Source organism: Xenopus laevis, chromosome 6S (assembly GCF_017654675.1).
Source record: "Xenopus laevis strain J_2021 chromosome 6S, Xenopus_laevis_v10.1, whole genome shotgun sequence".
Taxonomy (NCBI): Eukaryota; Metazoa; Chordata; class Amphibia; order Anura; family Pipidae; genus Xenopus; species Xenopus laevis.
This window is the reverse complement of record NC_054382.1, coordinates 13,053,557-13,081,424: the sequence shown is the minus strand read 5'-3', so window position 1 is coordinate 13,081,424 and position 27,868 is coordinate 13,053,557. Positions and strand designations below refer to the sequence as shown.

Below are 27,868 nucleotides of genomic sequence, written 5' to 3'. Positions count from 1 at the left end.
CCAACAGAGCCTCCCATATGCCAGTCCATACAGAGGCTACTAAATAGCCAATTACAACGCTTATTGGACCACCTAGGAGCTTTCTCCTTTTACATTTCCGATTGGCTCACAGGTAAAAAAAAAAAAAAAAAAAAAAAAAAAAAAAGGACTTTGGTCTACACTTCTTCTGAGTTTATCAGAGCACTAGTCACATGACTGGGGCAACTGAGAAACTGACAATATGTCTAGCCCCATGACATATTTAAAAATGTAATATAAAAAAAAATCTGTTTGCTCTTTTGAGAAATGGATTTCAGTGCAGAATTCTGCTGGAGCAGCACTGTTAACTGATGAGTTTTGGGAAAAAAAAACATTTTTCCCATGACAGTATCCCGTTAATTCAACCAGATATACAGGTATGGGACCTGTTATCCAGAATGCTCGGGACCTGGGGTTTTCCAGATAATGGATCTTTCTGTAATTTGGATCTTCATAGCTTGTCTACTAGAATATCATGTAAACATTAAATAAACCCAATAGGCTGGTTTTGCTTCCAATAAGGATTAATTATATCTTGGGATTAAGAACAAGGTACTGTTTTTTTACTACAAAGAAAAAGGAAATCGTTTTTTTTTTTTTCCGTAATTTGGAGCTTTCTGGATAACTGGTTTCTGGATTGGATCCCATACCTGTATTTGACTCTAGTTGTGTTATAGGTAAAACCGAAACAAGCTGAACTCTAATCTATTTCTGTCTTTCTTTGCAGAGCGTTGAGTAGCTGTACAGTTGTCGTGCAAAACAGTCAAACTTGTGGACTTTATATTGTTTCGGTGATTTTAGGAGAAACTGGAAACAGCTGTAAAGACAGGTACATATATTTGTTCTTATTTCTGTGTCATTAAAGGGGTTTGTTCATCTTTGCATTAACTTTTAGTGTTCTGTCAAGAGTGATATTCTGAGACAATTTGCTATGGGTTTTAATTTTTTTTTTTTATAACCTGTGTTTTTTAATTATTTCGATTTTATTCAGCAGCTCTCCTCTTTGCAGTTTCAGCTATCTGTTTGCTAGCCCCCAAATGATCCTAGCATCCATACATTGATTTGAGTGAGAGACTGGAATATGAATATAAGAGGCCTAAATAGAAAGATGAGTAAAGGGATGCTGTCATGGGAAAACATGTTTTTTCCAAAACGCATCAGTTAATACTGCTGCTCCAGCAGAATTCTGCACTGAAATCCATTTATAAAAAGCGCAAACTGATTTTTTATATTTTATTTTGAAATCTGAAATGGGGCTAGACATATTGTCAGTTTCCCAGGTGTCCCAGTCATGTGACTAGTGCTCTGATAAACTCAGAAGAAGTGTAGACCAAAGTTCTTATTTTTTTTTTAACCTGTGAGCCAATCGAAAATATAAAAGGAGAAAGTTCCTGGGTGGTCCAATAAGGGTTGTGATTGGCTATTTAGTAGCCTCTGTATGGACTGGCGTATGGGAGGCTCTGTTGGGCAGTACACCTGGTTTTTAGTTGGGATCAAGAACAAGGTACCGTACTGTTATTATTACAGAGAAAAAGGAAATCATTTTTAAAAATATGGATTATTTTGATATATGGGAAACAGCCATTCTATAGTTCCTAGATAACGGTTTCCGGATAACAGATCCCATACCTGTATTGGGCTTTTGGGAGCACATAACGACAAGTATTTTATATTCTATTTTCTTGTGACAATTGCGTTTTTCCTTGGACTAGAGGAGCAACTATCAAAGCTTTATTTGATTTCTTATAAATGCAACACAATAAAAGCACGTCACACGCATGACTACGACCGTTTTTAATTGGCAAGCTCAATGTGAGGCATATAAAATGCAAACTGTATTTATATACGCACAGAGATGTCTTTCACGTGAAGCATTCGCTCAAGATTGCAAGCTCTTGTGCACGCTCCATGCGTACAAAGAACCTGAAGTGGATTCCATGAACTACATGAAATATTCCAAAAAGAAGAGAGCTTTTTGTGACCCCCAAGTAACAATTTGCCCATTCTGTATTTATATAAACAGCACCCCATGTAGGTGCATTATCAATTTCTGTAGGGAGAGAATCACCCCTCCCCCCACTGAAAATTGTGCAGGTTTGGGACCTATTATCCATAATGCTTGGGACCTGGTAGTTTCCGGATAATGGATCTTTCTGTAATTTAGATCTTCATACCTTAAGTCTACTAGAAAATGCTATATGCTAATAAAGGCCAAGCTAATCATAGTATGTTACTGTAACAGCCTCTGTATGTAAGTGTCAGTTGTATGTAAGTCGGATGTATGCAACTCAAGGACTCCCTGTAGTTGGGTGAAGCAATTGACCTTTGCTCTGTGTATTTTATGATTAAGAGGCCTCGCTCTGTTATAGAAATAAACCTATGGAAGAGTGGAATGCTGGGAAATGACATGCCCTGGCTTAGCGTGGAACTTGCTTGTCCAGTGTTTAAAGCAAAACTATAACCCCAAAAATGAATACTTAAGCAACAGAACAGTTTATATTATATTAAGTGGCATATTAAAGAATCTTACCAAACTGGAATATATATTTAAGTAAATTTGCCCTTTTACATCTCTTGCCTTGAGCCACCATTTCGTGATGGTCTCTGTGCTGCCTCAGAGATCACCTGACCAGAAATACTGCAGCTCTAACTGTAACAGGAAGAAGTGAGGACGCAAAGGACACAACTGTCTGCTAATTGGCTCATGTGACCTAACATGTTTGGTTTGTTTGTGTGCACCGTGAATTGTACGATCCCAGTGGGCGGCCCTTATTTTTTAAAATGCCAGTTTTCTATTTATGATTCCGCAATGGCGCATAATACTGGAAAAGTATTATAAAAATTATTTATTTACTTGAGCAGGATTTTACATATGAGCTGTTTTATGCAATATATTTTTATAGAGACCTACATTGTTCGGGGGGTATAGTTTTCCTTTCAAGGAGAAGGAAAGGCTTCGTACACTTGGGGCTGCCAAATGTGAGGCACCCCAAGTCCATTAATTGTCTCCGGCTTGGAATTGCCGCCAGTGTCAAGCGGTTGACACCGACAAATTATCACCGGCTAATTTTTGCGCCAATTTTGCAGATTTATTCGCCAGCGACGAAACGCAGAAATTTACATCAAATTTGCACCTGGCGAATAAATTCGCCCATCACTACTGATGATTTAAAGTTGGATTGCATTTCCTCTTCATCACAATATAGTCATCCTCCTCACTGTCACAGGGAAGGTTGCTGCTCCATCTCACAAGTGCTGAGCCACAGACTGGCTTTGTTCCAGACATCACCGTCATCTGCTCAATGATCAGATTGGATTTTCAGCTCTTTTCCACAGTGACATTCTAAGAATAGGGAAATGCTGTGCTTCTCATGGGTCAACCCATGCCTTTTGCATTTAAGGAAAAGAAACCAAGCATGCAGACCCAAAAAAAAAAGTTTTTTGTTTTTTTTTAATTGCAGAGTAAGCAGAAATGTAATTTAGAAACCACCTTCCAACATGAATACGTTTTGCAATTGGTTTTCTTTTTTTTTTTTCTTTTAAAAAAAACGTAAAACTTATTTCACTTTTTATTCAACAGCTCTCCAGTTTGCAATTTTAGCAATCCGATTGCTAGGGCAACCATGCATTGATTTGAATAAGATATTGGAATAGGAGAGGGGCTGAAGGGAAAGATTAGTAAAAGTAGTAATAACTATATTTGTAGCCTTACAGAGCATGTGTTTGTAGATGGGGTCAGTGACCCCCATTTGGGAGCTGGAAACTGAAGAAGGCAAATAATTCAAAAACTATAAAAAAGAAAAAATTAGGGATGCACCGAATCCACTATTTTGTTTTCGGCCGAACCCCCGAATCCTTGGCGTAAGATTCGGCCAAATACCGAACCAAATCTGAACCCTAATTTGCATATGCTAATTAGGGGTGGGAAGGGGGGAAACATTTTTTACTTCCTTGTTTTGTGACAGTCACGTGATTTCCCTCCTGTCCCTAATTTGCATATGCAAATTAGGATTCGGATTTGGTTCAGCTGGGCAGAAGGATTCGTCCGAATCCTGCTGAAAAAAAGCTGAATCCCGAACCGAATCCTGGATTCGGTGCATCCCTAGAAAAAATTAAGGACATTTGAAAAGTTGCTTAGAATTAGGTACTCTGTAACATACTAAAAGTTAATTTTAATGGTGAACCACCCCTTTAAAGAAACAGTAACACCAAAAAAAAATTAAAGTGGTTTAAAGGAATGATCAAATAATGTACAGTTGCCAAGCGTAGGATACACAGTTGATAACGGATAATTTCTGAAGAATCACATTGTATACTAGAGTTTATCTGTTACCTGCTGTGTATCCTGTGGTTGAATGGCTGCCCCCATGGCTACACAGCAGCTTGTTTATATAAACTATAGTAGTACTTATCTGTTATCTACTGTATATCCTGTGCTTGAATGGCTGCCCCATGGCTACACAGCAGCTTGTTTATATAAACTATAGTAGTACTTATCTGTTATCTACTGTGTATCCTGTGCTTGAATGGCTGCCCCCATGGCTACACTGCAGCTGGTTTATATAAACTATAGTAGTACTTATCTGTTATCTACTGTGTATCCTGTGCTTGAATGGCTGTCCCCATGGCTTCACAGCAGCTTATTGATATAAACTATAGTAGTACTTATCTGTTATCTACTGTGTATCCTGTGCTTGAATGGCTGTCCCCATGGCTTCACAGCAGCTTATTGATATAAACTATAGTAGAGTTTCTGAAGTAAACACACCCGTTTTACCGGTGCAGCACAACAGTACATTATATTTTCATTCTTTTAAAAAACTTTAATTTTTCTGTGTTACACCAACAATATAGCAAGCTATTATGTGACCGATTTTACATCGCTTCCATTTTTTCTGTGTATTAATGCCATGAAGTCTGCACTGTACAATATAACAGATCAGATGTTTTATAGAAAACTTCCTTTATGAGAATTATAATTAAAATGCATTGTATCTGTTCACTGTCGTTTTTTTCTTGAAATACTGATATTTATGCCAATGTGTTTTTGAGGGAAGCTGCTTGGAGTGGGTTTCTAATCAGACATGTTTGCTTGCTTAGCTTTCTAGGGGTGACTCGTTCTCTCGGAGGAGCCAAGAAGCAGACGGCTCATGACTTCTGATCAGGATACTAAAGTTGTGGCTGAACCGCAGGTGCAGCAAGTCCAAGAAGCCAAAGACAGTTCTCATCTCGTAAGTACCAAGTACTTCTGGTTTTCTAGGTTTATTTAGGTACTGTAAGCAACCAATCGAATGTTTATCTACACACGGCTGACCAGTAAAAAGCTTTTTTTTGTGGTTTGTTGTAAATAGTTACTGTAACATTGCGCCTTCATTATATTCGAAACACGGAGAGAAATTGCCATCGTTCTGTCTAGCCCATGCTGTGCTGTTGACCAGCTGATATAAATGATAAAAAACAAGATTTGTACACAAAGAGAGAGAGAGTAGAAATTGCCAGCGCACAGTTTGTCTTTAAAAATAATTATTACAAAAAAGGAGGTGTTCGTAACAACACTTTGGCCAAAATATGTAAGCTCACGTGCCACGTCAAGGCCACTCATTGTATGCGAGTCCTACACTATCCATTAGCATTCTAAGTATGTAGTGCATTTAAAATCAAGTCCCCCAGCAAACTGTGTGACTGAGTAGTAAGACCAACATTGTCCTTAAGGGTCGGGGGAGATTAGTTGCCAGGTGAAAAATCTCCTCTTCTTCGGGCGACTAATCTCCCCGATTTGCCTTCCGTTAACTAAAATGAAAATCGCATGGGGGCAGGCACTTGGAGCGCTTTGTTTTCTGAAGTCGCCCGAAGTTTCCTTCTGATGCAATTACGGGCGATTTCGGGAAAATGAGTGCCTGCCCCCAGGCGAATTTCATTTTAGCTTGCGGAAGGCAGATAGGGGAGATTAGTCACCCCGAAGAAGAGATTTGTCGCCTGGCGACTAAACCCCCCTGAATCTGCCCGTGTGCCCTTACCCTTAATGGGTGGTTCACCTTTTAGTATGATGTAGAGAGTTATATTCTGAGACAATTTGCAATTGGTTTTAATTTTTTATTGTTTGAGGTTTTTGAGTTATTTAGCAGTTCTTCAATTAGCATTTTACGCAATATGGTTGCTACGGTGCATATTCCCCTAGCAACCATGCACTGATTTGAACAAGAGACTGGAATATGAATAGGAGAGGCCTGAATATAAAAATCAGGAATATCAAGTAGCAATAGCTACAGAGCATTTGCTTTTTTTAAAGATGCAGAGAGTCAGAAGAAAAAGGCAAATCACTATAAAACTATAAAAAAATAAATAATGAAAACCAATTGAAAAGTTGCTTAGCATTGGCCATTTTATAACATACTAAAAGTTGCCTTAAAGGAAAACTATACCCCCCAAACAATGTAGGTCTCTATTAAAAGACACTGAGTAAAACAGCTCATGTGTAAAACCCTGCTTCATGTAAATGAACCATTATCATAATAATATACTTTTCTAGTAGTATGTGCCATTGGGTAATCATAAATAGAAAATTGCCATTTTAAAAAATAAGGGCCGCCCCCTGAGATCGTACGATTCACTTTGCATACATACAAACCACATGTAAGGTCACATGAGCCAATTAACAGACAGAGTTCTGCCTTTTGCTTCCTCACTTCTTCCTGTTACAGTTAGTGTTGTAGTATTTCTGGTCAGGTGATCTCTGAGGCAGCACAGATAGAGTCACGAAATGGGGGTTCAAGGCAAGAGATGTAAAAGGGCAATATTTATGTAAATATATATTCCAGTTTGGTAAGATTCTTTAATATGTCATTCAATTTGATATAAACTATCTGTTGCTTAAGTATTCATTTTGGGGGTATAGTTTTCCTTTAAGGGTGAACCACCCCTATATTTCAGAAGTTCTAGTGAGAGCTTCTAAGCCCCAGCAGACTAATCTGGTGGTCTTTAGGTGGCCATAGACGTTCCAATTACGATATTTCCAAGAAAGATCGTTTGTTTCAATACACATGTTTAGAGCTGAATTGTCAGATATACAGACAGAAACAATAGATTTCTACCTGTACCTGACGATTCAGCACTAACAATGGGCGACGTTCAAGACCCTTCAAAGGTGCCCGATACATTTTTTTTCCGGCCAGCCCAATCGACGAATCGACCGATATCCAAGTCTTCTGCTGATATCCGTTGATTGGTCTCCCAGCAAACACACAGAATATTGTACCTCAATTTCTTTCGTACAGTATTATCGGTGCGTCTATGGCCACCTTTAGGGTAAGCGCTTCCCTTATAGGGCACCTGTTGATAAAAATATATAATCCCCAACCAAAGGCTAACAGTAGTTTTTGTTTTTTAAATTACACAACCCCTTTAAAATGGACCTGTCACCCAGATATAAAAAGCTGTATAATAAAAGTCCTTTCAAATAAACATGAAATCCAATTTCTATTTTTTATTAAATCATTCATAGCTGTTGTAAGCTCATTTAAACATCTCAGCTGTCAATCGAATAGTTTGCCCCTCCTCTATGCCTTGGGCATAGAGGCGGGGCAGACAATTACTTTCACTTTCCATTCAGCACTTCCTACATGTCACTGCTCTCCCCACATTCCCCTGTTCTCTTCACCATTTAATTGTGTAGCCAGGGCATGGGGATGGACATCAGGTCCCCCATTCTGGTGCACAAACAAGATTCTGAGATGATACAAGGCTTGTCTTAATAACAGTGTCCACAAAATGGCTCCTGCCTGCTTGTTATAATTATGAAATTCCAGACTGAAGGAAACAAGATTCAAATAATTTATATAGTGTAATTAAAGTTCCTTTTGCTTGACTAATGGGATAAAATAGGATTCTGAATATTTTTTTGTGGTGACAGGTCCCCTTTAAGTGTTAAAGTTGAACCACACCTTTAAGTGATGGGTGATCTCTTTTCCCCTTATAACCAGTGATACACAATTCTTGTTAACCCCTCCTTTGCCCAGATGGCTTCCATTACATTTTCGCTGTCGCCAACTGCTCATAGAAGTTTCATTGATCTCTTGCCAGAAGCAATAAAGCGACCTTGCAGATTAGCAAGTGACTCCATACACAGGGCCTGCTTGCTGACTGATGTGGCCTTACATATAGATCTCCCAAAAGGCTATTTATGGGGGAAAACCTCTCCTGCCTGTTCTTTCTCCATACATCTGTGAGCTGGTGAATGTATGCGCATAAGAATTGCACCTGTCTCTACATTCCATTGCTCACTGCCTATGTAAATCTACTCATAAGGAGGAATGGATGCTTATTATATTTATTATTATATTTATTCTATAAAGTTTTGCATTTGTATACTTCAGCTCAATGACTTGGTATAAGCGTTAACCCCATCAGTCTGTGTGCTAATTGCATGCTAATTGCACTCTGGAATAAACAAAGTGTCAGTTTCGGTATAAATACTGAATATGTTCTTTGTCGCTTATTTTGTGCAGAAGGAATTTTACACAATCTGATCCACTGAGTTTACATTCCCATCTTTGCACCTCTTGATGTGGATTATAAAGTGACTTTTTTTTATTTATTTTTTTGTAAAATGTGTTAAAATGTTATAGCAGGTATGGGACCTGTTATCCAGAATGCTCGGGACCTGGGGTTTTCCGGATAACGGATCTTTCCGTAATTTGGGTCTTCATGCCTTAAGTCTACTAGAAATTCATATAAACATTAAGTAAAGCCAATAGGCTGGTTTTGCTTCCAATAAGGATTAATTATATCTTAGTTGGGATCAAGTACAAGCTACTTTTTTATTATTACAGAGAAAAGGGAAATAATTTTTAAAAATTTGGATAAAATGGAGTCTATGGGAGACAGCCATTCCGTAATTCGGAGCTTTCTGGATATCGGGTTTCCGGATAAGGGATCCTATACCTGTACTTACATGAAAAATCATAAATTTCTGCCCTATCGTTTTCCATATGAATTTCCTGCTTTCATAGGGGCTGATATAATTATGCAGGTTAACCTTCACAAGAACCGGTGATATAGCTGTTGCTCGACACGCGCCACATGGGCACCTTACAGGATAAACATATACAGGTATGGGATCCGTTATCCGGAAACCCATTGTCCATAAAGCTCTGAATTACAGAAAGGCCGTCTCCCATAGACTTTATTTTATCCAAATAACCCAAATTTTTAAATATTTCCTTTTTCTCTGTAATAATAAAACAGTGGCTTCTACTTGATCCCAACTAAGATATAATTAATCCTTATTGGAAGCAGAGCCAGAATATTGGGTTTATTTAATGTTCACGTGATTTTCTAGTACATTTAAGGCAGTGGTGTCCATATAGTAGATGGGGATCCACCAGTAGACCTTTCGCTGGTCATCATTAGATCTGAAGACACTGTCAAAAAACAGCTTGTCTAAATCACAAGTTATTTATTCTGTTAAGGTTACATAAGAAATAGTTGTTTTTTTAAATAGAGTAATATAAATTCTCTTATCCAAACTAAGATATAATGAATCCTTATTTGGAAGCAAACCCAGCCTATTGGGTTTATTTCATGGTTACATGATCTTCTAGTAGACTTAAGGTATGAAGATCCAAATTACGGAAAGATCCCTTATCTGTAAAACGTAAGGTCCCCATAATAAAACAGTAGCTTGTACTTGATCCCAGCTAAGATATAATAAATCCTTAATGGAAGCAGAAACGGCCTACTGGCTTTATTTAATGTTTACTAGGGATGCACCGAATACAGGATTCGGAAATCCTGGACGAAACTAATCCGAATTTGCGTATGTAAATTAGGGGCGGGAAGGGAAATCACGTGGCCTTTTGTCACAAAACTTAAGTAAAACTGTTTTTTCCACTTTTTCCTTTCCTGGCCCTAATTTGCATATGCAAATTAGGGTTCGGTTCAGTATTCAGCCGAATCTTTCACAAATAGTGGATTTGGTGCATCCCTAATGTTTACATTTTGTTCCAGTAGTCTTAAGGTATGAAGATCCATATTACTGAAAGATCCTGAGCATTCTGCATAAAATACTGTGATCTAGTGATGAGCGGGTCAGGTACAACCCCGACCGGAACCCGCCCTACCTCCGCCCGAGCCCGACTTCCGGGTTAGACTTGAACCGCTGATGATGTCACAAAGGGGGCGGGGCGAGCAGGCATCCGGCTATAAAACTAGAAGCCGGCATTGTAAGGTGGTGTGCGGGGAGAGCAGGAAGAAGAGCTTGACTGGGACCCGCCCGCCACCCTGCAAATGGGCGTTTGAGGTTTCAGGCCGCCCTCACACCCCCATTTTTGGGTGGCAGGCGGGTCCGAGTCGAGCTCCATTTGCAGGGTTGGGTGCGTGTCGGGTTGTGCTTGACCTGCACACCACTAGATCACAGTATCGGGCCGGCCCGCACGTCACTACTGTGATCCTCTGGCTCGGTTAAAACCACTTGATTTAGACTAATTTTATTTTCCATATTAAAAGGGTTGTTCACCTTTAGAACTAACTGTTAGTATGATGTAGAGAGGGATATTCTGCTTTGCAATTTCAGCAATCTGGTTGCTAGGGTCCAAATTCCCCTAGCAACCATGCATTGATTTGAATAAGAGACTTGAATATGAATAGGAGAGGCCTGGATAGAAAGATAAGTAATGTAAGTAGCAATATCAATACATCTGTAGCCTTACAGAGCGTTTCTTTTTTAGATCGGGTCTGTGGCCACCCATTTGAAGCCTGAAAAGAGTCGGAGGAAAGGGGCAAATTAATGAAATTATATAATAAAAAAAAGACCAATTGAAAAGATGCTTAACATTGGCCATTCTGTAACACACGAAAAGTAAACTTAACCACCTGTTTAAATCAGAGACAGGTCACTGGATGTTCATTGTGTATTTGTCATCCTTGTATTTCAGGATTAGTTACAGGTACTGAGATGGTTTAATCTCCATGGCAAAACTGTGTATCGGAACAACAAATACAATTGATGCAGTGGCTATACACAAACCCTGCTTTTGTCACGTTTGATGGAGAAATTAAACGTATAGCTTCCTAATGTTTAATGTTGCAATTTTCTGGAGACGTCAGCAGAGTATTTAACAAGCAAAGGCAGAACAGATCTGTTTTTCAAGTCTCGATACAAGCCCCTCAGCCTGCTATCCATGCGCACACAGCGTTCCTTATGTTTATTTTAGGGATGCACCAAATACAGGATTCGCTTCAGGATTCGGCCATTTTCAGTGGAATCTTGATTCGTCCGTATACATGTGCCTGGCCTCAATCCAAATCCTATGCAAATTAGGGGCAGGAAATCACGCTAATTTTTGTCAAAACGAGGAAGTTAAAAAAAAAACTTTTTCCATTCCTGTCCCTAATTTGCATATGCAAATTAGGATTTGATTCGGTATTCAACTGCATCTTTCCTAAAGGATTCGTGAATTCGGTGCATCCCTAGTATATTTCTGTCGTTGTTCTGCTCAAAAATGGTCATGGGAAAAAAGGTGCTTACCACTTTTGCCAAAACATAAATGTGTCATTAAAGTAGAACTAAACCATAAAAATTAATGGCCTAAAATTGCATATTTTATACACTTATTGCACGAGGCTAAAGTTTGAGCTTGTCAATAGCAGCAATGATCCAGGACTTCAAACTTGTCACAGGGGGCCACCATCTTGGAAAGTGTCTGTGACACTCACATGCTCAGTGGGCTCTGATTGGCTGTTGAGAAGCTAAGCTTAGGGCTCGTCACTAATTATCCAGCAGAAAATGAGCTTCCCTGGCTGTAATATAAGCTGATGCTACAGGTTTGCTGATTATTAAATTCTGATGCTAATTGCACTGGTTTCTGTGCTGCCATGTAGTAATTATCTGTATTAATTACTAATCAGCCTTATATTGTGACATTTCTATTCTATGTGTACTGTATATTGTGAGTGGGTCCCTAAGCTCAGTAAGTGACAGCAGCACAGAGCATGTGCAGTGAATCAGCAGAAAAGAAGATGGGGAGCACCCCCGGGCATCAGTTATTCTTTTAACTTGTAGGGGCGCACTTAATGTTTTAACACTTGTCTCTTCTGTGGCCTTTGTACTGATGGGTGAGGGAGAGGTGGCAAGAAGAGCCAAGAACATTTTGTTGTGCAGACTCCTCTGATTTATGATGGCAGCCCTGTCTATGTACATTTGGTTATGACAAAGGAAGTCTAAAACCGCTCTAAAGTTGAAATTCATGAATTCAACATTTTCCATCAGGCTCAGGTCCTAGTGTGCAGCTTAATTTACTTTAAAAACTGTCACAGTGGGAGATTAATTGCCACGTGGTCATTTAATTCTACATCATATGACGATGGTTTCATTGGTCATTTAATTCTACATCATATGACGATGGTTTCATTGGTTATTTCCTCACTATGATTCATAGGAACATTTCCCAGTTCACTTTTCAGGCAGTTGAATAAGTTAACATGATCTGTTGCCGGGCTTACAGAAACTGCTTGGGTTTGAATCATAGTAAAAGTCAAGAATGCCTAAGCTTTATAGCATATCTAGGGTTAAAGGCAAATGGCAAATAGATGGGTCAATAAAGACTTATTGCTCCCAAAGTGACATCAAAGCAGAATGTGCCAGAAAGTTTCACCTATATAGATAAGAGGGGAGAGCAATGCATGCTGAGCAATGTGCTGCTTATTACTGTATGTCATTGTCGGAGGCTTGGGAATTAATAAATAGGGTATAGATATGGGATCCTTTATCCAGAAACCTGTTATCCGGAAATGACATCTCACATAGACTCCATTTTATTCAAATAATCCAAATTTCTAAAGAGGATTTCCATTTTCTCTGTAGTAATAAAACAGTAGCTCGTACTTGATCCCAACTAAGATATAATTAATCCTTATTGGAAGCAGAACCAGCCTATTGGGGTTATTTAATATTTACATGTTTTTCTAGTACACTTAAAGGAGAAGCAAACCCACAAGTTAAAAAAAAAACCCTGCCTCCCTACCCTACATAGACCCCTCCTCCCCCAGCCTAAGTGTTACCCCAGGCAAAATGCTCCTAAGTCTTTATTTACCCCTCCGTGCAGATTCTGTCCAGCGGAGTTCACGGGTGCCATTTTTTTCTTTTCGGTAAACTTTGGAAGGAGAACTGTGGAGCGGCGCATGAGCAGTTTCACAACAACTATGCATGCTCCGAAACTCCAAAAAATTGCTAAAGCAACAGTCTCATTCCGAAGATTTCCGAAGCGGCTGAAGATGTCACCCGTGAAATCCGATGTCTGAATCTGCACTAAGAGGTAAGCAAAACGTTAGGGGCATCTGCCCCGGGGTAACACTATCTATGATTTAAGGGTCCTTAAAGGAATACTGTTATGGGAAAACATGTTTATTTTTCAGTTGGTAGAACTGCTCCAGCAGACTGCACTGAAATCTCTTTTTCAAAAGTGCAAACTGATTTTCTTATATTTCATTTTGAAATCTGACATAGGGCTAGGCATACTGTCCATTTCCCAGGTCCCCACAGTCATGTGACTTGTGCTCTGATACACTTCAGTCGCTCTTTGCTGCTGCACTGCAAGTTGGATTGAGATCACCGGACTCCACCCCTCCCCCACCCTGCAGCCCATAAACAGAATAATAGGAACGTAATCAAATAAACAGCACTCAAAGTAATATCCAGGTCCCACTGCGACACATTTAGTTACATTGAGTAGGAGAAATAACAGCCTGACAGAAATCAGTTCCATTGTAAAGTGCTGGCTCTTTCTGAAAGCACACGACCAGGCAATATGACCGGAGATGCTCATACACCACACACAAAATACACTTGTTGGGTTAGGTATGAAATTTACATGGTTGAGTGAATTATTTGCAGTGTAATTTGGAAATTAAAACTACACCCATCAAAATCCTGGCAGAATCCTTTTGATTATTGGGCCTGTTTTAGTTGTATTCTTTTTCCTCCCATTCCTGGTGGTATCCCATTTAATTTTGTTCAATTGTAATTGCTGACACGTCATTTGTATAATACAATTTGCACTCTATACAATTCTACTGCCGGACCCTCATATCCAATTGCAGTGTCTCTGAAGGGATTGCTTTGCATTAAAAACCTGTCTGGAAGTTTGGACTCTCAACTTTTAAAGCAGACAGCTGCTCATTTTTGTATCTTGGCACAGCCCTTGAATGCAAGGCATCCACTGTGCTGTGGATTGTAGCTTGACTGACAGTGCCATGTGGCCGGTTTGTCTGCAAAGTGGCTATTTTTGTCTGCCGAGCAGTGGCCTTTTTATTAAGAGATATTGCAATCTGTTGTGGGCTGCTTAAAGCATCGTAACGAGCCGACAGCAGAGCATGCTTGTAGAATGGGCTGTTGTTTTAGTAAAGAGTTGTGTCCGCGCAAAACCATTGAAAAGACTGGATTGTTTAGTACGGCATCATGCGATGACTTGGGACAAATCCCTCCTTCAGAATATGAGGAGATCCTGGATTTTCAGGCAGAAGAAAAGTCATCTGACTATTTAAAAACTGCCGTTTCCATCCCGGGAGATGTGCCTTCCTCCACCTTAAATTCGGACCTTCGAAGTCATTCAAGATATACTTGCTACAACAGCATGGATGAAAGTCAGCCTTCGCAGAGATCAAGCCGATACAGGTCAGACAACTTTTTATACCCTTTAAACTGTGCACCTCATGTATTGGCAAAATATGACAGTTTGAAAGAGGCAGAAACCACAGAAGGATTACACTGTGAAACCTACTCACATCTTGGTTCTGAGGCTTTAAAGGACCAACACTCACAAGGGAGGGAGACATGTAACAGTGTAATCTCTAATTCTTCTGTTGAAAGAGTTTCACGGCCCGGTTGTGACCGCGGTGCTCCGTCTGACATATCACTGACTCCAGAACAAAGCCTGCAGGAAGTTTCCTCCTTAAAAGCACAAGCCTTGGACATAAGCCAAACCACATGGAAGGGATCATTAGCAGAACAAGCGAGTGAAGAAAATGATGCGACCTACATCTGTCAGGGCAAAACGTTAATGGACCTCGGTAAAACAAAAAAGCACATGACTGAAAGCCTGCACTTAGCCGGCTCTGCAGATGAAAGTGAAAACAGAAATGTAAGGACTAACACGTTTTATAGCATTTGTGTGGTTGATGCTGATGATCTGAAACCTGATGAAGTGCCTGAATCCTTTCCATTGGCAAATAAACCGCTGCAGCCAGATTTTTTACGGCACAAAGTCTTATCTGATTTAAACCACGTTGGCAATGGGATGGTTCTTTCAGTGGATTTACCAGATTTGCTCTCGTTTGGTACCGGCAAACCTGAATGCGTTTGTGATAATTCTAAAAAGCTCACTATAGATACACGAATGAATGAGCACGTGCTAGACATAGACCAAGGTGGATCAGATACAGTTTCCTTCTCTGGTGGCCCAAGTGATAAGAAATGCTCCAAAGAGCAGACAAATTATATTGATCCTTTCCCTGAAGACATTAAAAAGCTCTCAGAAAACGAGTCAGCCAATTTACTATATCCTTTAAATGAATCTGTGCAATGTAGAGGCCAAGAATGTTCAGAAGGTGGTTGTACAAAGTACGACATACAGCCGGTCAATAACATTATTCATGATCTATTTTATTGTACAGATTTTGGAACAAATTCTTGTAATCCCATGCTAGGCGAAAGCTCAGAATCAATCTCACACCAAGAGTTGTTCTGCAGTAATGATCATTTTGCAGCATGCTCTGATGATTTTATGAGCAACTCTAGTGCAAATGAGTTATTGGAATCTGAATCAATTGCTCGGTGTCCAATGAAGGATGGTCTAACGGAAACATGTTTGCTGGAAAGAGTAGAGCAATATTTTAACACAGACCTGGATAAAAACCTGAAAGATCCTGTTGAGCTACCCAAACACTTAACTTGTGAAAAAGAAGCGGAGGATCATTTCTTGTGTAGCGACTCGTCTCTGGATGAAGGAAATGTTGCGTCCAATCGCCATTCAGATTTGACTAAAGATTTACTGAACAATATGTTTACATTAGAGCCTGACGTCGGGAACAAATGTGAAGAGTTAAACCCCATGCCCAGTAACCATGAAATTGTTGACGACAACACAGAGCTAAACAGCTTTTCAACGGAGGAACCAGAACACTATGCATGTAATATGGGACCTTTAGAAGCTGATTGGCTGCCAGAGGGTTTACCCTCCTTAGAAATACAGGGCACTTGTTCTCCAGACCATATTACCGAAGAGACTTTAATAAGCTATGACGTTTCCAGCATGGGCCAACATCCAACTAGTGTGCTGTTGGATTGTGCTTCCAGTGATCTAAACATGAATCCACTAAGTATAGGGGATACTACAGATATACCAACCGAGATAGCGTGCTATGGATCTTCTATCATGGAAGGGAATGTGGTCTGTGGGGTTAGTTATTTTGACTTAAATTCACCAGTTGGAAGTTGTCCAGACAAGGAGGATGAGCCTGCAATAAATTTTTCTGATGAGACAGAAGAAGGTGGAAAAGATATCTATAGGTTTGGTTTTACAGAAACTACTTTTGAGTTCCTCGGAGAAAGTGAGGTATTGCAACACAGATCTCTAGTTTCAGATGCGCAGATAGATTGTATCATCCAAAATGAAGTTGGACAGTTGGTAATGGAAATGGCACAAGACCAGGTGACTCAAAATCAGAATGTCAATGAGGCAGAAGACCAGCATAATTTTCTAGGTGAGTACGATGGGCTCTGTATCAGTAGGGCAGATTATGACCAAAGCCAGGTAGATGAGTATGCAGCTACACCTTCTTATGAGATCTACAGGGTGGCTCAGGAAGCTCCCTGCACTCTAGAATGCTCACAATCCAAGGAAGAGCCTAGATTACATCTGACACAAGATCTACTAGATGAATCTCTGGCAACGACGCCACCTCTGGATGACATCGGCCGGTGCACTTTATCTGATGGCAGCTTTGTTGCGAGTTCAGACTATCCAGTTGACTTCCGATGGCATAATGCTTTATTAGAAAACCTAAATGGAAATGATGGAGACCACTACAGCGACGAGAACCTTAATAACTTGGCCGATGTCTCCACCGCAAAATTTCCATTTCATCTCTTAGTTCCAGAAAGTAACAGCATCTGGGGATGGCAAGAAATGTTTTCCAAATCCGTGAGTATCTCCCCTTCATTGTTTTAGTTTGCTATTACCCAGTACAATTGGCTAAACTTCCCAATGGTGCATGTGTTCTCCATTGCTGTAAATAATCCACTGTTTTCTTAAAATGGAACTGTCGCGAAATTGGAAATTTAATATAAGCCTCATCATAATGAAACAAACTTTCTAAATACAATCAATTGAAAATTATGCATAATTTCTGAAATAATCCACGTTCATCTTCGCTATCGCTCTCTCAGCATCAGTTTCTTTTTATTCTGTCTTCATGCAGGAGTTGGGTGTCTAGGGTTGCCACCTTTTTGCCCTGTGGAATCCGGGCAGGGGGTGGGTTAGTGCCATGGCAGGGGCGGGCAGTGACGCACCGGGGCATGGTCATGATGTCAGGGGTGGGGCTATGGCGCGGACATCGTTGATTGGCCAGTCGCCACGTAAATTTTAGGAAATCCTGCCCGGTTTTACTAATTTGGAAAACTGAGAAGACCGTTTTGACCCCTGCAGCCCTACCAAAAACTGGGCTATCTGGGTCAAAATCAGGCAGGTGGCAACCCTATGGGTGTCAGATATTCATTGACCGTTAGATCCAATATATCTTATAGGGGGCTCCTTTCCTAGCAGATGTGTTAGAGCTCACTCAAATAATTGATTCCAGTACAAACAAAATCTAACAAAATAACTGCCTTTTGCACAAATTCTGCATCTAGAGAGACACAATTTTGGATTTTTCCATCTAACTTTCGATTATCTGACAACCAACTCCTGCATGAAGAGAGAATGAAGAGAAACAGATGCTGAGAGGAAGAGTGAAGATAAAATTGATTATTTCAGAAACAGCACAGAATTTTTAATTGATTGTATTTAGAAAGTTTCTTATTTAAGTATGCTGAAGCTTATATTAAAGTTTCATTTTCATGATCGTTGCCCTTTAAATAAGTGGCCATGACTGTGAATTCTTGTAGAGAGGGTAGTAGTGAACGCCCGGCCCTCCAACCATGAGTGCCATTGACAAATTAGCAGGTTTTATAAAGCAATTATATCTGCTTGCTCGCCCTTCCATAAGTCATGCATAACTAATGGAGGATTTTACAGAATTCATTTGGCATCAAGGCTGCAGTTATTCCTGTTTTTCTTGTTTGTAGGGCATAATGCAGTGTGATATAAGGCTCTTGCTTTCCCAACCCGAGCGCATTCATATGAATGTAATCCGCTAGTGCTTTGCGTTTACTGTGATAAAAATGTACGATCTGTCCCTCGCAGAACAGGTGCGAGAAATCTAGCGACTGGTAATGGTAAGAGGTGGTGGAGCTTAGGAAAGGGACACTGAGGGGTTTATTTATTAAACTCTTGACAAAAAAAATAATTTTTATTGGGGAAAAAACAAATTTTTCGGAATTTATTCTACCCGAGAATGGAAAAAGTCAGAATCCGAAAATCCAGCATTTCAGAACTGTCAAGGTTGCATATAAGTCAATGGGAGAAGTCCCGAAGATACTGTATCTTGACCTGTGCTGGGTTTCGTGCAATAATCCAAATATTTTGTGGGTTTCGGGCAAAAATCTGAAAAGTTGAGTCCAAAAAAATTTGTAGGATTAGTCTTTTTTTCATGATTTTTTCGGGAAAATGTTTTGATAAGTAAGGGGGAAAAAACCCATGCAAATTTGGTCTCCGAATTGTTCAGAAAATAATGAAATAAATTCCGACTTTGATAAATGGACCACTGAGGGGCAGATTTATCAAAGGCCGAGGTAATTTTTCAAATGAAAAAAATTCAAATTTCGAGCTATTTTTTTGTGTACTTCGACTAGGGAATAGTCCAAATTCGATTTGAATTTGAAAAAAAATTCCAATTCGACCATTCGCCATCTAAAACCTGGCGAAATGATGTTTTAGCCTATGGGGGACCTACTAGAACCTATTTAGAGTCAATTGGTGGACTTTGAAAAATCAAAGGTTTTTTTGGGGGAAAAACTTTGATTAAAATTCGATCGAATGCGCTATTTATTCGATTCGTATGATCCGAATTCGGCCAAATACGGATCTATTCGATCGAAAACGGAACTATTCGGCCAAAAAAACCCTTTTACTTCATTTCAGTTGGTCTTTTTAAATATACCCCTGATAAATATGCCCCTGAGTTACAGTTGATCAGGTCCTTTATTGGGTCTATTGTGTATTAAGTATTAAATCTGCTGTTTGGGGGGCACAGTGGTACTTGGGGGCGTGATTGCAGTATGCCATAGTCTTGGTTAACTTTCATGCTCTTTAATAGTTTAGTTGGTGCTCATAAAAAAAAAAAAAAACTGCTCACTGCCACAACTGTTCCATAAAAGAACGAACGTGTATTTGTCTTAATTTGCTGATCCCTGAGACCGTATACAGGTATAGGATCTGTTATACTGAAACCTGCCCAGAAAGCTCCAAATTATGGAAAAGCTGTCTTCCATAGACTCCATTAGGGTAAGGCCACACTAAGCGATAGCGCGGCGATTTGACTCGCCGCGACTATTCGCCGCGACTTTTAATCCTCAATCGCTGGCGAAACTTTAGCGCTGGCGTCTATGGGGAATAGCTGCGTAAAAACACACGCGGCGATCTTTTTTCTATTGTCGCTCGAAATCGCCTCGCTAGGCGATTTCGAGCGACAATAGAAAAAAGATCGCCGCGTGTGTTTTTACGCTGGCGATTTTGCGCGATTTCCCATAGACGCCAGCGCCAAAGTTTCGCCAGCGATTGAGGATTAAAAGTCGCGGCGAATAGTCGCGGCGAGTCAAATCGCCGCGCTATCGCTTAGTGTGGCCTTACCCTTATAGTCAAATAATTCAAATTTGTAGAAAGATTTCCTTTTTCTTTGTAATAATAAAACACTTGTACTTGATTCAAACTAAGATATAATTAATCCTTATTGGAAGCAAAGCCAGTCTATAGGGTTTATTTACTGTTTATATGATTTTATAGTAGACTTAAAGGAGAATTCAACCCTTAACTAAAGAAAACCCCTACCACCAACCCTGCGAAGACTCCCCCCCCCCCCAAGCCTAGCTGCTAACCCGGGGAAATGCCCCTTACTTTTTACTTACCCCTCGGTGCAGATTCGGGGATCAAAGTTCACAGCAGCCATCTTCCGGCACTTCGGCAATTTGTCTATTTCGCCACATGCACAATTGTCGCGAAACCGGGAAATGACTCTGATTGCCGAAGACCTGGAAGATGGCTGCCATGAACTGCGATCCCTGAATCTGCACCGAGGGGTAAGTTAAAAGGTTAGGGGCATTTCCCCCGGTTAGCAGCAAGGCTGGGGGGGAGGCAGGAAGGGGGTCTACGGGGGGTAAGGTTTTTTTTTTTCCGTTAAGGGTTGAATTCTCCTTTAAGGAATGAAGATCCAAATTCTGGAAAGATACGTTGTCCGGAAAACCCCAGGTCCCAAGCATTCTGGATAACAGGTCCCATACCTGTACATACTTATATTGGTGCAAGTATATGTTTTTTAATGTGTTGGGTTTTTTTGTTTTTTCTTTTAATTTTAGGAATCAACCAAGGTCTCAGAGTTAAACCCCAATGCTAAAGTATGGGGGAATGCCATGTTAAATGTAGAAGCTGGAGGTCCTGCTGATGGAACTGTGGGTCCATCCTGGGAAGAGTTGCCCGATGAACCCCCGGATTCTTCCAGAGAAGGTATGTAGAGTCTGTCCTACTCACTCCAGTATGGATTCACAAACCAACGCTTTATATCCCATGCACAAAACAACTGTCTCCCAGTCTGACAAACCAAAATCCCCTTTGTATGAAAAACTATAAAGTAAGATATGGTTCCTGTTCTATTGGCAGAGAGGAAGCATCAACACTGACATTTACCAGATAGGGTTGTTTTTCTATTTTTTCAGAACAGGTTGAATTCTCCTTTAAGGGGGGCCACTTGGACATAACTGTTCAGTGAGTTTGCAATTGATCCTCAGCATTCAGCTCAGATTCAAAAGCAACAGTTATGACCCATGTGGTCCCCCCTCAAGTCAATGATTGGTTAGTGGCTGGTAACCAATCAGTGGAAAGCAAGAGAGCTGAAAAGCAGGAAGTAGTGTTCTGGTTATGTTACACATCCAGTCACTCCAGCCTTTATACCTTACATTTTTGACTAACTATATTACAAACAGACTTTTTAATCCTGAATGATTCCTTTAAACTAAATCATCTTTCCACCCAAAAAAAGGTTAATGCATACCTCCCAACTGTCCCATTTTCAGAGGGACAGTCCCTCTTTTGATAGCTCAACCTGCAGTCCCTCGTTTGTACTGGAAAGTCCCTATTTTCTCTGCACTGAACAGCCAGAAAAAGAAACAACTTTCTAACTTCATTGGCTTTTGGCAGAAAGCCCAGAACAGCCACAGTTGCAGATAAGATACTTTTGTAACAATGTAGAGATAAGCAATTAAGTAATTATAACTATAATATAAGTCTCTTGGGAGAAGTTAGACTCACGTCTTAAATGGCAATTCACCTTCATTATTAAAACTGTAATAACAGGAAAAAAAACAGATATATGTTCAAACTTTCATGACCTGCCAAATTTTGTAAAATGAAACGGTAATTAGGGGGTGTGGCCACAAAAATGTGCGTGGTCATATAATAAAATTGCTGCACTGCGAGCGACAACATTTTGTCCCTCTTTATTTCCAAAATGTTGGGAGGTATGGGTTAATGTAGTTAACCTTTCATGCTTTTATTTGATCATTATCCTCATGCATTGGCGTAGCCTGCTGCTGACATATGACTGCATTAATATTTCAGGCCTGGACGCCAGTGAAGACAGTGACAAGAAAAGTCAAAATGCAGCGTTAACAGTGTTACAAGAAGTACCCCCATCAGTTTCTGTATCAGACAGAACAGACATGAACACTATATCTCTGGGAAACTCAGAATATGAATCTATGCACGAAACCACCCATTCAGGTAATCATTTTTTTTTTTATAATCCAATTCATATACTATACAGTGTGGGACTGAGCTTGTGGGTTTGTTTGTGTGCTTATTATTGTATGTATATTCGTGATGTACAGGTCAAAAATATTTCAACCCTACCCGCCCATGCTTGGAGTGGTCAGGCTGGCGACAAATTCAGGCCAAGACACGCCTCTGGAGGGCAATTGGTTGGTCTGAATCCACCAGACCCATTCATCACTTGCTTCTCAGCCTGACACGGATTATTTACTACTTATCATTTCCTCAGCATTACATTGGTTTAAAAAAAAACATTTCAGTATAAAAAATAAAAACTGGGTAAATAGGCTATGCAAAATAATAAAAAAAAAGTTTCTAATATAGTTAGCCAAAAATGTAATGTATAAAGGCTGGAGTGACTGGATGTGTAACATCAGGGGTCCCCAACCTTTTTTTGGACCGGTGGAGGGGGTCGGCATCCAATTCGGTCACGTCGGCGTACCATGTTAATTGTCACCTATGCTCGACGGCCCATTTCAAGACTGTCCACAGCCCGGTACTAGGCCACGGCCTGGTGGTTGGGGATCCCGTCTAACATAACAAAACACTACTTCCTGCTTTTCAGCTCTCTAACTATAAGTTAGTCAGCGACATGGGACATGAGTTTGCAATTGATCCTCCACATTCAGCTCAGATTCAAAAGCAACAGTTATGACCCATGTGCCCCCCTCCTCATGTCACTGATTGGTTACTGCCTGGTAACCAATTAGTGGAATCCAAGAGAGCTGCAAAGCAGGAAGTAGTGTTCTGGCTATTATGTTACACATCCAGTCACTCCAGCCTTTATACATTACGTTTATGGCTAACAATATTGAAAACATTTTTTATTCTTCACAGTCTTATCTATTTACCTAGTTATTTATTTTTATACTGAACAATGCCTTTCAAAGGAGCAGAGACAAGCAGCAGCTGGAAATTACCTGTGGAATAGTGATGCGCGGGTCGGGTTTTTCACGACCCTAGCCCGCCCGCATCCGACTTCCGGGTTCCTTTTTATAGACCCACCCGGCCGATAATGTCACAAAAGGGGCGGGGCGAGCAGGCACGCGACTATAAATTAGGAAGCAGTCATTTTAAGGTGACTGGTGGGAGAGCAGGAGAAGAGCTCAGCCCGCAACCTGCGAAGAGGAGTGCAGGGTCGGCCCAAATCCGCCTGACACGTCCGGGCGGCCTGCACATCCCTACTGTGGAAATGAAGACACATTTGGTGCCTGAGCATTGATAAGCCCACTTTCCCTTGTGTCAGTCCTAGACTAAGTTGCAAGCTATGTATCACGGCACATAGAATACGTTTCCAATCTTGTGTAAACCAACTGGTGATCCGAATGCAACTTTCAACTGCCTGGTTACAGATCATTGTGAGCTGATCTCATGTTTATCACATGGGCCACCAATTGGATAATGTTTAGATCCTATGCATAACCCCTTGGGCAAAGACCACATCTCTGTGTCATCTCCCTGATAGATTTTTGACTGCCACCTGACTGACAGTTGTGATAAAACCAGATGGACACTTTGATACATGGGCGTTTAGGCCAGGATCATTAAATGGATTTTCTTGAGAATAAAGCTGGCCACAGATCTTGAGATTTTTAAAAGATCCGATCCTCAACACGAGACCACGATTTTCTCTGAACGATCGTACGAATTGACCATCAACTAAAAAGACCAATTTGCCAGGAAAACAAAGGGGAGCTGCCTGTTTGGCCCTGCAAACATAGATACATTGCACTGGGGCAGACAAAGATTTTTTTGACCTGGCCGATCAATTTCCTGACAGTTGTCGGCCGAAAAATCGTAAGATGTACGATTGTTCGAATCCCACAATAATTTCGCTAAAATCGGTCGTTCGGCAAGAAGAATCGTCGCATCTATGGGGAGCTTTAAAAGCATGTTTTAGCCTTGTGGCTTTGCAAGCACGCAGGGAATGTTTTCCATGATGATCTTTATCATTTCAATTCTCCTTTTCCTGACTGTTCACAATCATAGCTATAAAATTATTAGTACCAATCTCTGCCAATATTTTATAGCATTTATTGGACTAATGCGTGACAGATGTTAGTATATTGGTTGCCAGTGTATTGGAACACGCTTTATCGTTGATTGCCTTTTATTGGAAATCCCACTCATGTGTTTCTCATTTCTTTCCCATTAACCATTCAGGAGCAGATGATCTGCCACAGCCAGAAGGTCAAGAAGACCTCCGTGATTTGCTTAAGAAAACACTGGAATTTTGCTTATCCCGGTATGTGCCATTGTAATAATGATTGTAAGGTCACATTTCATGGTCTTCTAGGTATAGAAGGATGAGCCCTCCAGCAGAGCTGGTTAGTGGGCAATATAGTTAGTTAAACTTCCGTGCCTTAAAGGAACAGTAACATCAAGAAATGAAAGAGGTTTAAAGTAATGAAAATAGGATATTGTGTTGCCCTGCACTGGTAAAAGTGGCGCGTTTGCTTCAGAAACACGACTATTGTTTATATAAACAAGCTTCTGTGTATCAACGGTGGACATTGAAAAAAGGCTATATGGCACAGGTTAAGTAGTGGATAACAGATAACACCATTATGTTCAGCAGAGCTTATCTGCTGTGTAACCTGAGCCCTTTCTACTTTGAATGGCTGCCTCCATTGCCACACAGCAGCTTATTTATATAAACAATATATCTAGTATTGGTAAATCTAAAATATAATATATGTTGTCCTGCACTTGTAATACTGGTGTGTTTGCATCACAAACACAACTATAGTTTATATAAACAAGCTGCTGTATAGCCACGGGGGCAGCCATTCAAGCACAGGATACACAGTAGATAACAGATAAGTACTACTATAGTTTATATAAACAAGCTGCTGTGTAGCCATGGGGGCAGCCATTCAAGCACAGGATACACAGTAGATAACAGATAAGTACTACTATAGTTTATATAAACAAGCTGCTGTGTAGCCATGGGGCAGCCATTCAAGCACAGGATACACAGTAGATAACATAAGTACTACTATAGTTTATATAAACAAGCTGCTGTGTAGCCATGGGGGCAGCCATTCAAGCACAGGATACACAGTAGATAACATAAGTGCTACTATAGTTTATACAAACAAGCTATTGTGTAGCCATGGGGGCAGCCATTCAAGCACAGGATACACAGTAGATAACAGATAAGTACTACTATAGTTTATATAAACAAGCTGCTGTGTAACCATGGGGGCAGCCATTCAAGCACAGGATACACAGTAGACAGTGATCCCCCATTTGAAAGATGGAAAGAGTCAGAAGAAAAAGGCAAATCAGTAAAAAACTATAAAGAATAAATAATGAAGACCAATTGAAAAGTTGCTTAGAATTCTAACACATACTAAAAAGTTAACTTAAAGATATAGTGACACCAGAAAATAACCTTTTTTTTTATTATCTATCATAACATTGTCTTTGAATGCTGTTTATAATTTTGCCATCAAAGTATTTGCCTGATGCTTTTACATTACCTTTCTTACTACCCTGTTCCTGTATAAGGGGGCTTCCATATTTGTGCAGCAGTAGTCCGTAAGCTTTAGAAACTCTAACTGACAGCATTTTCCCCTATTAAAACTATCCCTGTTTGCTATCACGCAGAGAGAATCTGGCCAGTGACATGTACCTAATATCACAAATGGACAGTGATCAATATGTGCCAATTATGACTGTAGCGAATCTTGACCTTGTCAAAAAACTCAGCACTGATATGGATCTAATCGTGGATGTGTTACGATGTAAGTAAACATGGGTTAATGCTTTTATTTTTGAAGGCTGATTGCTTGTAGTAAAGGAAAGATTGTTGTTCATTCCGAGGACCTGTAAAGCATTGCTGCATTATTAGTAGTCCTATTTTCTGCAAGTGCATAAACTTTTTTTTTTTTTTACTAAACACTTCTCTCCACTAGTGATGTGCGGGTCGGGTAAAACCTGCACCTGAACCTGCCCTACCTCCACCCTCGCTTGACTTCCGGGTTCCTTTTATAAACCCGCGCCAACCCACCTGCCGGTGACTTCACAAAAGGGCCGGACGAGCAGCCGCACGGCTATAAAACCGGAAGTCGGCAGTGTAAGGTGGCAGGAAGAAAAGCTCGACCCGGACCCACCCACAAAGGGGTGCTAGGTCCGCCCGAACCCGTCCCGCAGGTATCGGGCCGGCCCACACATCACTACTCTCCACCACTCTGGAACTACAACACCCAGCAGTCAGCTGAAACGGTTGCAAGATATCCGTGTAAAAGCTTGTCTCTCCTCTTGCAATAGCAGTAACTATGTTACTGTTTACTAACTTAAAGGGGGATCTAAAGTCAATATTTAAAATGCATATATATAGGTTCTTTTCACTAAATTAAAAAATAGTGTGTGTGTGTAAAAAGTTTTGTACCTGCTTTGAGATGCACGTGATTGTTTCTGCAGCTTTCTCTTCTGCATCTTGTTTGCGATCTCCTTCAAAGTTCAGCGGCGGCTAGTGATTGATGGGCTGCCCCTCCTATGCAATGCCCTCCAAACTTTTACTTACCCCTCGGTGCAGATTCATGGATCGCAGTTCACGGCAGCCATCAGTTATCTGAGACTGACACCGGCGAATAGGCGATTGCGCAGTTGGAGCAATTTCCCGGGTTTGCGACAACTGCGAGCGCGCTGAAATAGACGGAAATTGCCAAATCGCTGAAAGAAGACACGAAGACCTGAAACATGGCTGACATGAACTGCGATCCCTGAATCTGCACCGAGCGGTAAGTAAAAAGTTAGGGGCATTTCCCTGCGTTAGCAGCTAGGCTGGGGGGTAGCAGGGAGGGGTGTCTACGTAAGGTAGGGGGTAGGGTTTTTTTATTTAAAGGTTGAATTCTCCTTTAACTGCTAGATAAAGCTCAAGGGTGGTTTAACCCTTAGGAGCAGATTTATCAATGGTCAAATTTTTTTTTATAGTCAAAACTGTAAAATTGTCTATAGAGTTATTTAAATTCGAGTTTTCAAATTAAATTTTTGAGATTTATCATACTCTGGCCTTTTAAGAACTCAAATTCGACTATACGCCACCTAAAACCTGCCGAATTTCTGTATAAGAAGGGAGACATCCAGGGATCAATTTAGAGTTGTTTGCAGCCTTCCTGACATTCAAGTTGTTTTTCAGAGAAAAAACTCGAATCAAGTTTTTTTAAATCCAAATCAAATTCGATTCGAGTTTTCAGGTCAATTTAATTCACCAGATTTTGAAAATTTTTATTTATTTATTTAATAAATTTTGACTTTCGGCCAGATATCGATCTGGGAAGCCCGTCGGATGGCCCCACACATAGGCCAATAAGCTGTTGACTCAGTCTGTTGGCAGCTTTTATTGGCCCATGTATGGGGGCCTTTAGATGGCCAGCGGCCGCTGAACTTCAAAGGCGCAAGCAAGACTGAGAAGAGAAAGCTGCAGAAAAAATTGCATGTACAGGTGCAACATTTAGCGGTCTGTTAGTATAACAATGCTTGGATGTAGGTAATAACTGGTACAAAATAGGGAAAACATATTTTTCTTATCAGACCAGAGGCCACCCCTTTAGACTAGAAGCAAATAAGTTTTATTTGAAGCAGTATAGGTGGTTCTTCACAGTGAGGTTGGGGAATGCATTGCTGGGTGACGGCTGATTCTGTTCATGCCT

At 40.4% G+C, this 27,868-nt stretch overlaps 1 protein-coding gene across 2 annotated transcripts in view; it reads left to right on the top strand.

Moving 5' to 3' along the window:
- Window positions 1–27,868, top strand: part of larp4b.S (La ribonucleoprotein domain family member 4B S homeolog) — a 55,339-nt gene that overhangs the window by 13,806 nt on the left and 13,665 nt on the right. The window contains exons 2-7 of one of the 2 annotated variants that reach the window (XM_018269044.2): window positions 746–847; window positions 5,119–5,249; window positions 20,741–20,888; window positions 21,999–22,160; window positions 24,372–24,453; window positions 25,821–25,957. In XM_018269044.2, coding sequence (XP_018124533.1) covers window positions 5,169–5,249; window positions 20,741–20,888; window positions 21,999–22,160; window positions 24,372–24,453; window positions 25,821–25,957 — 610 coding nt within the window. In that variant the 5' untranslated portion in view covers window positions 746–847; window positions 5,119–5,168. Of the gene's footprint in view, window positions 1–745; window positions 848–5,118; window positions 5,250–13,523; window positions 17,214–20,740; window positions 20,889–21,998; window positions 22,161–24,371; window positions 24,454–25,820; window positions 25,958–27,868 lie in introns of those variants that run through there. The other variant, XM_018269043.2, reaches the window with a different exon arrangement.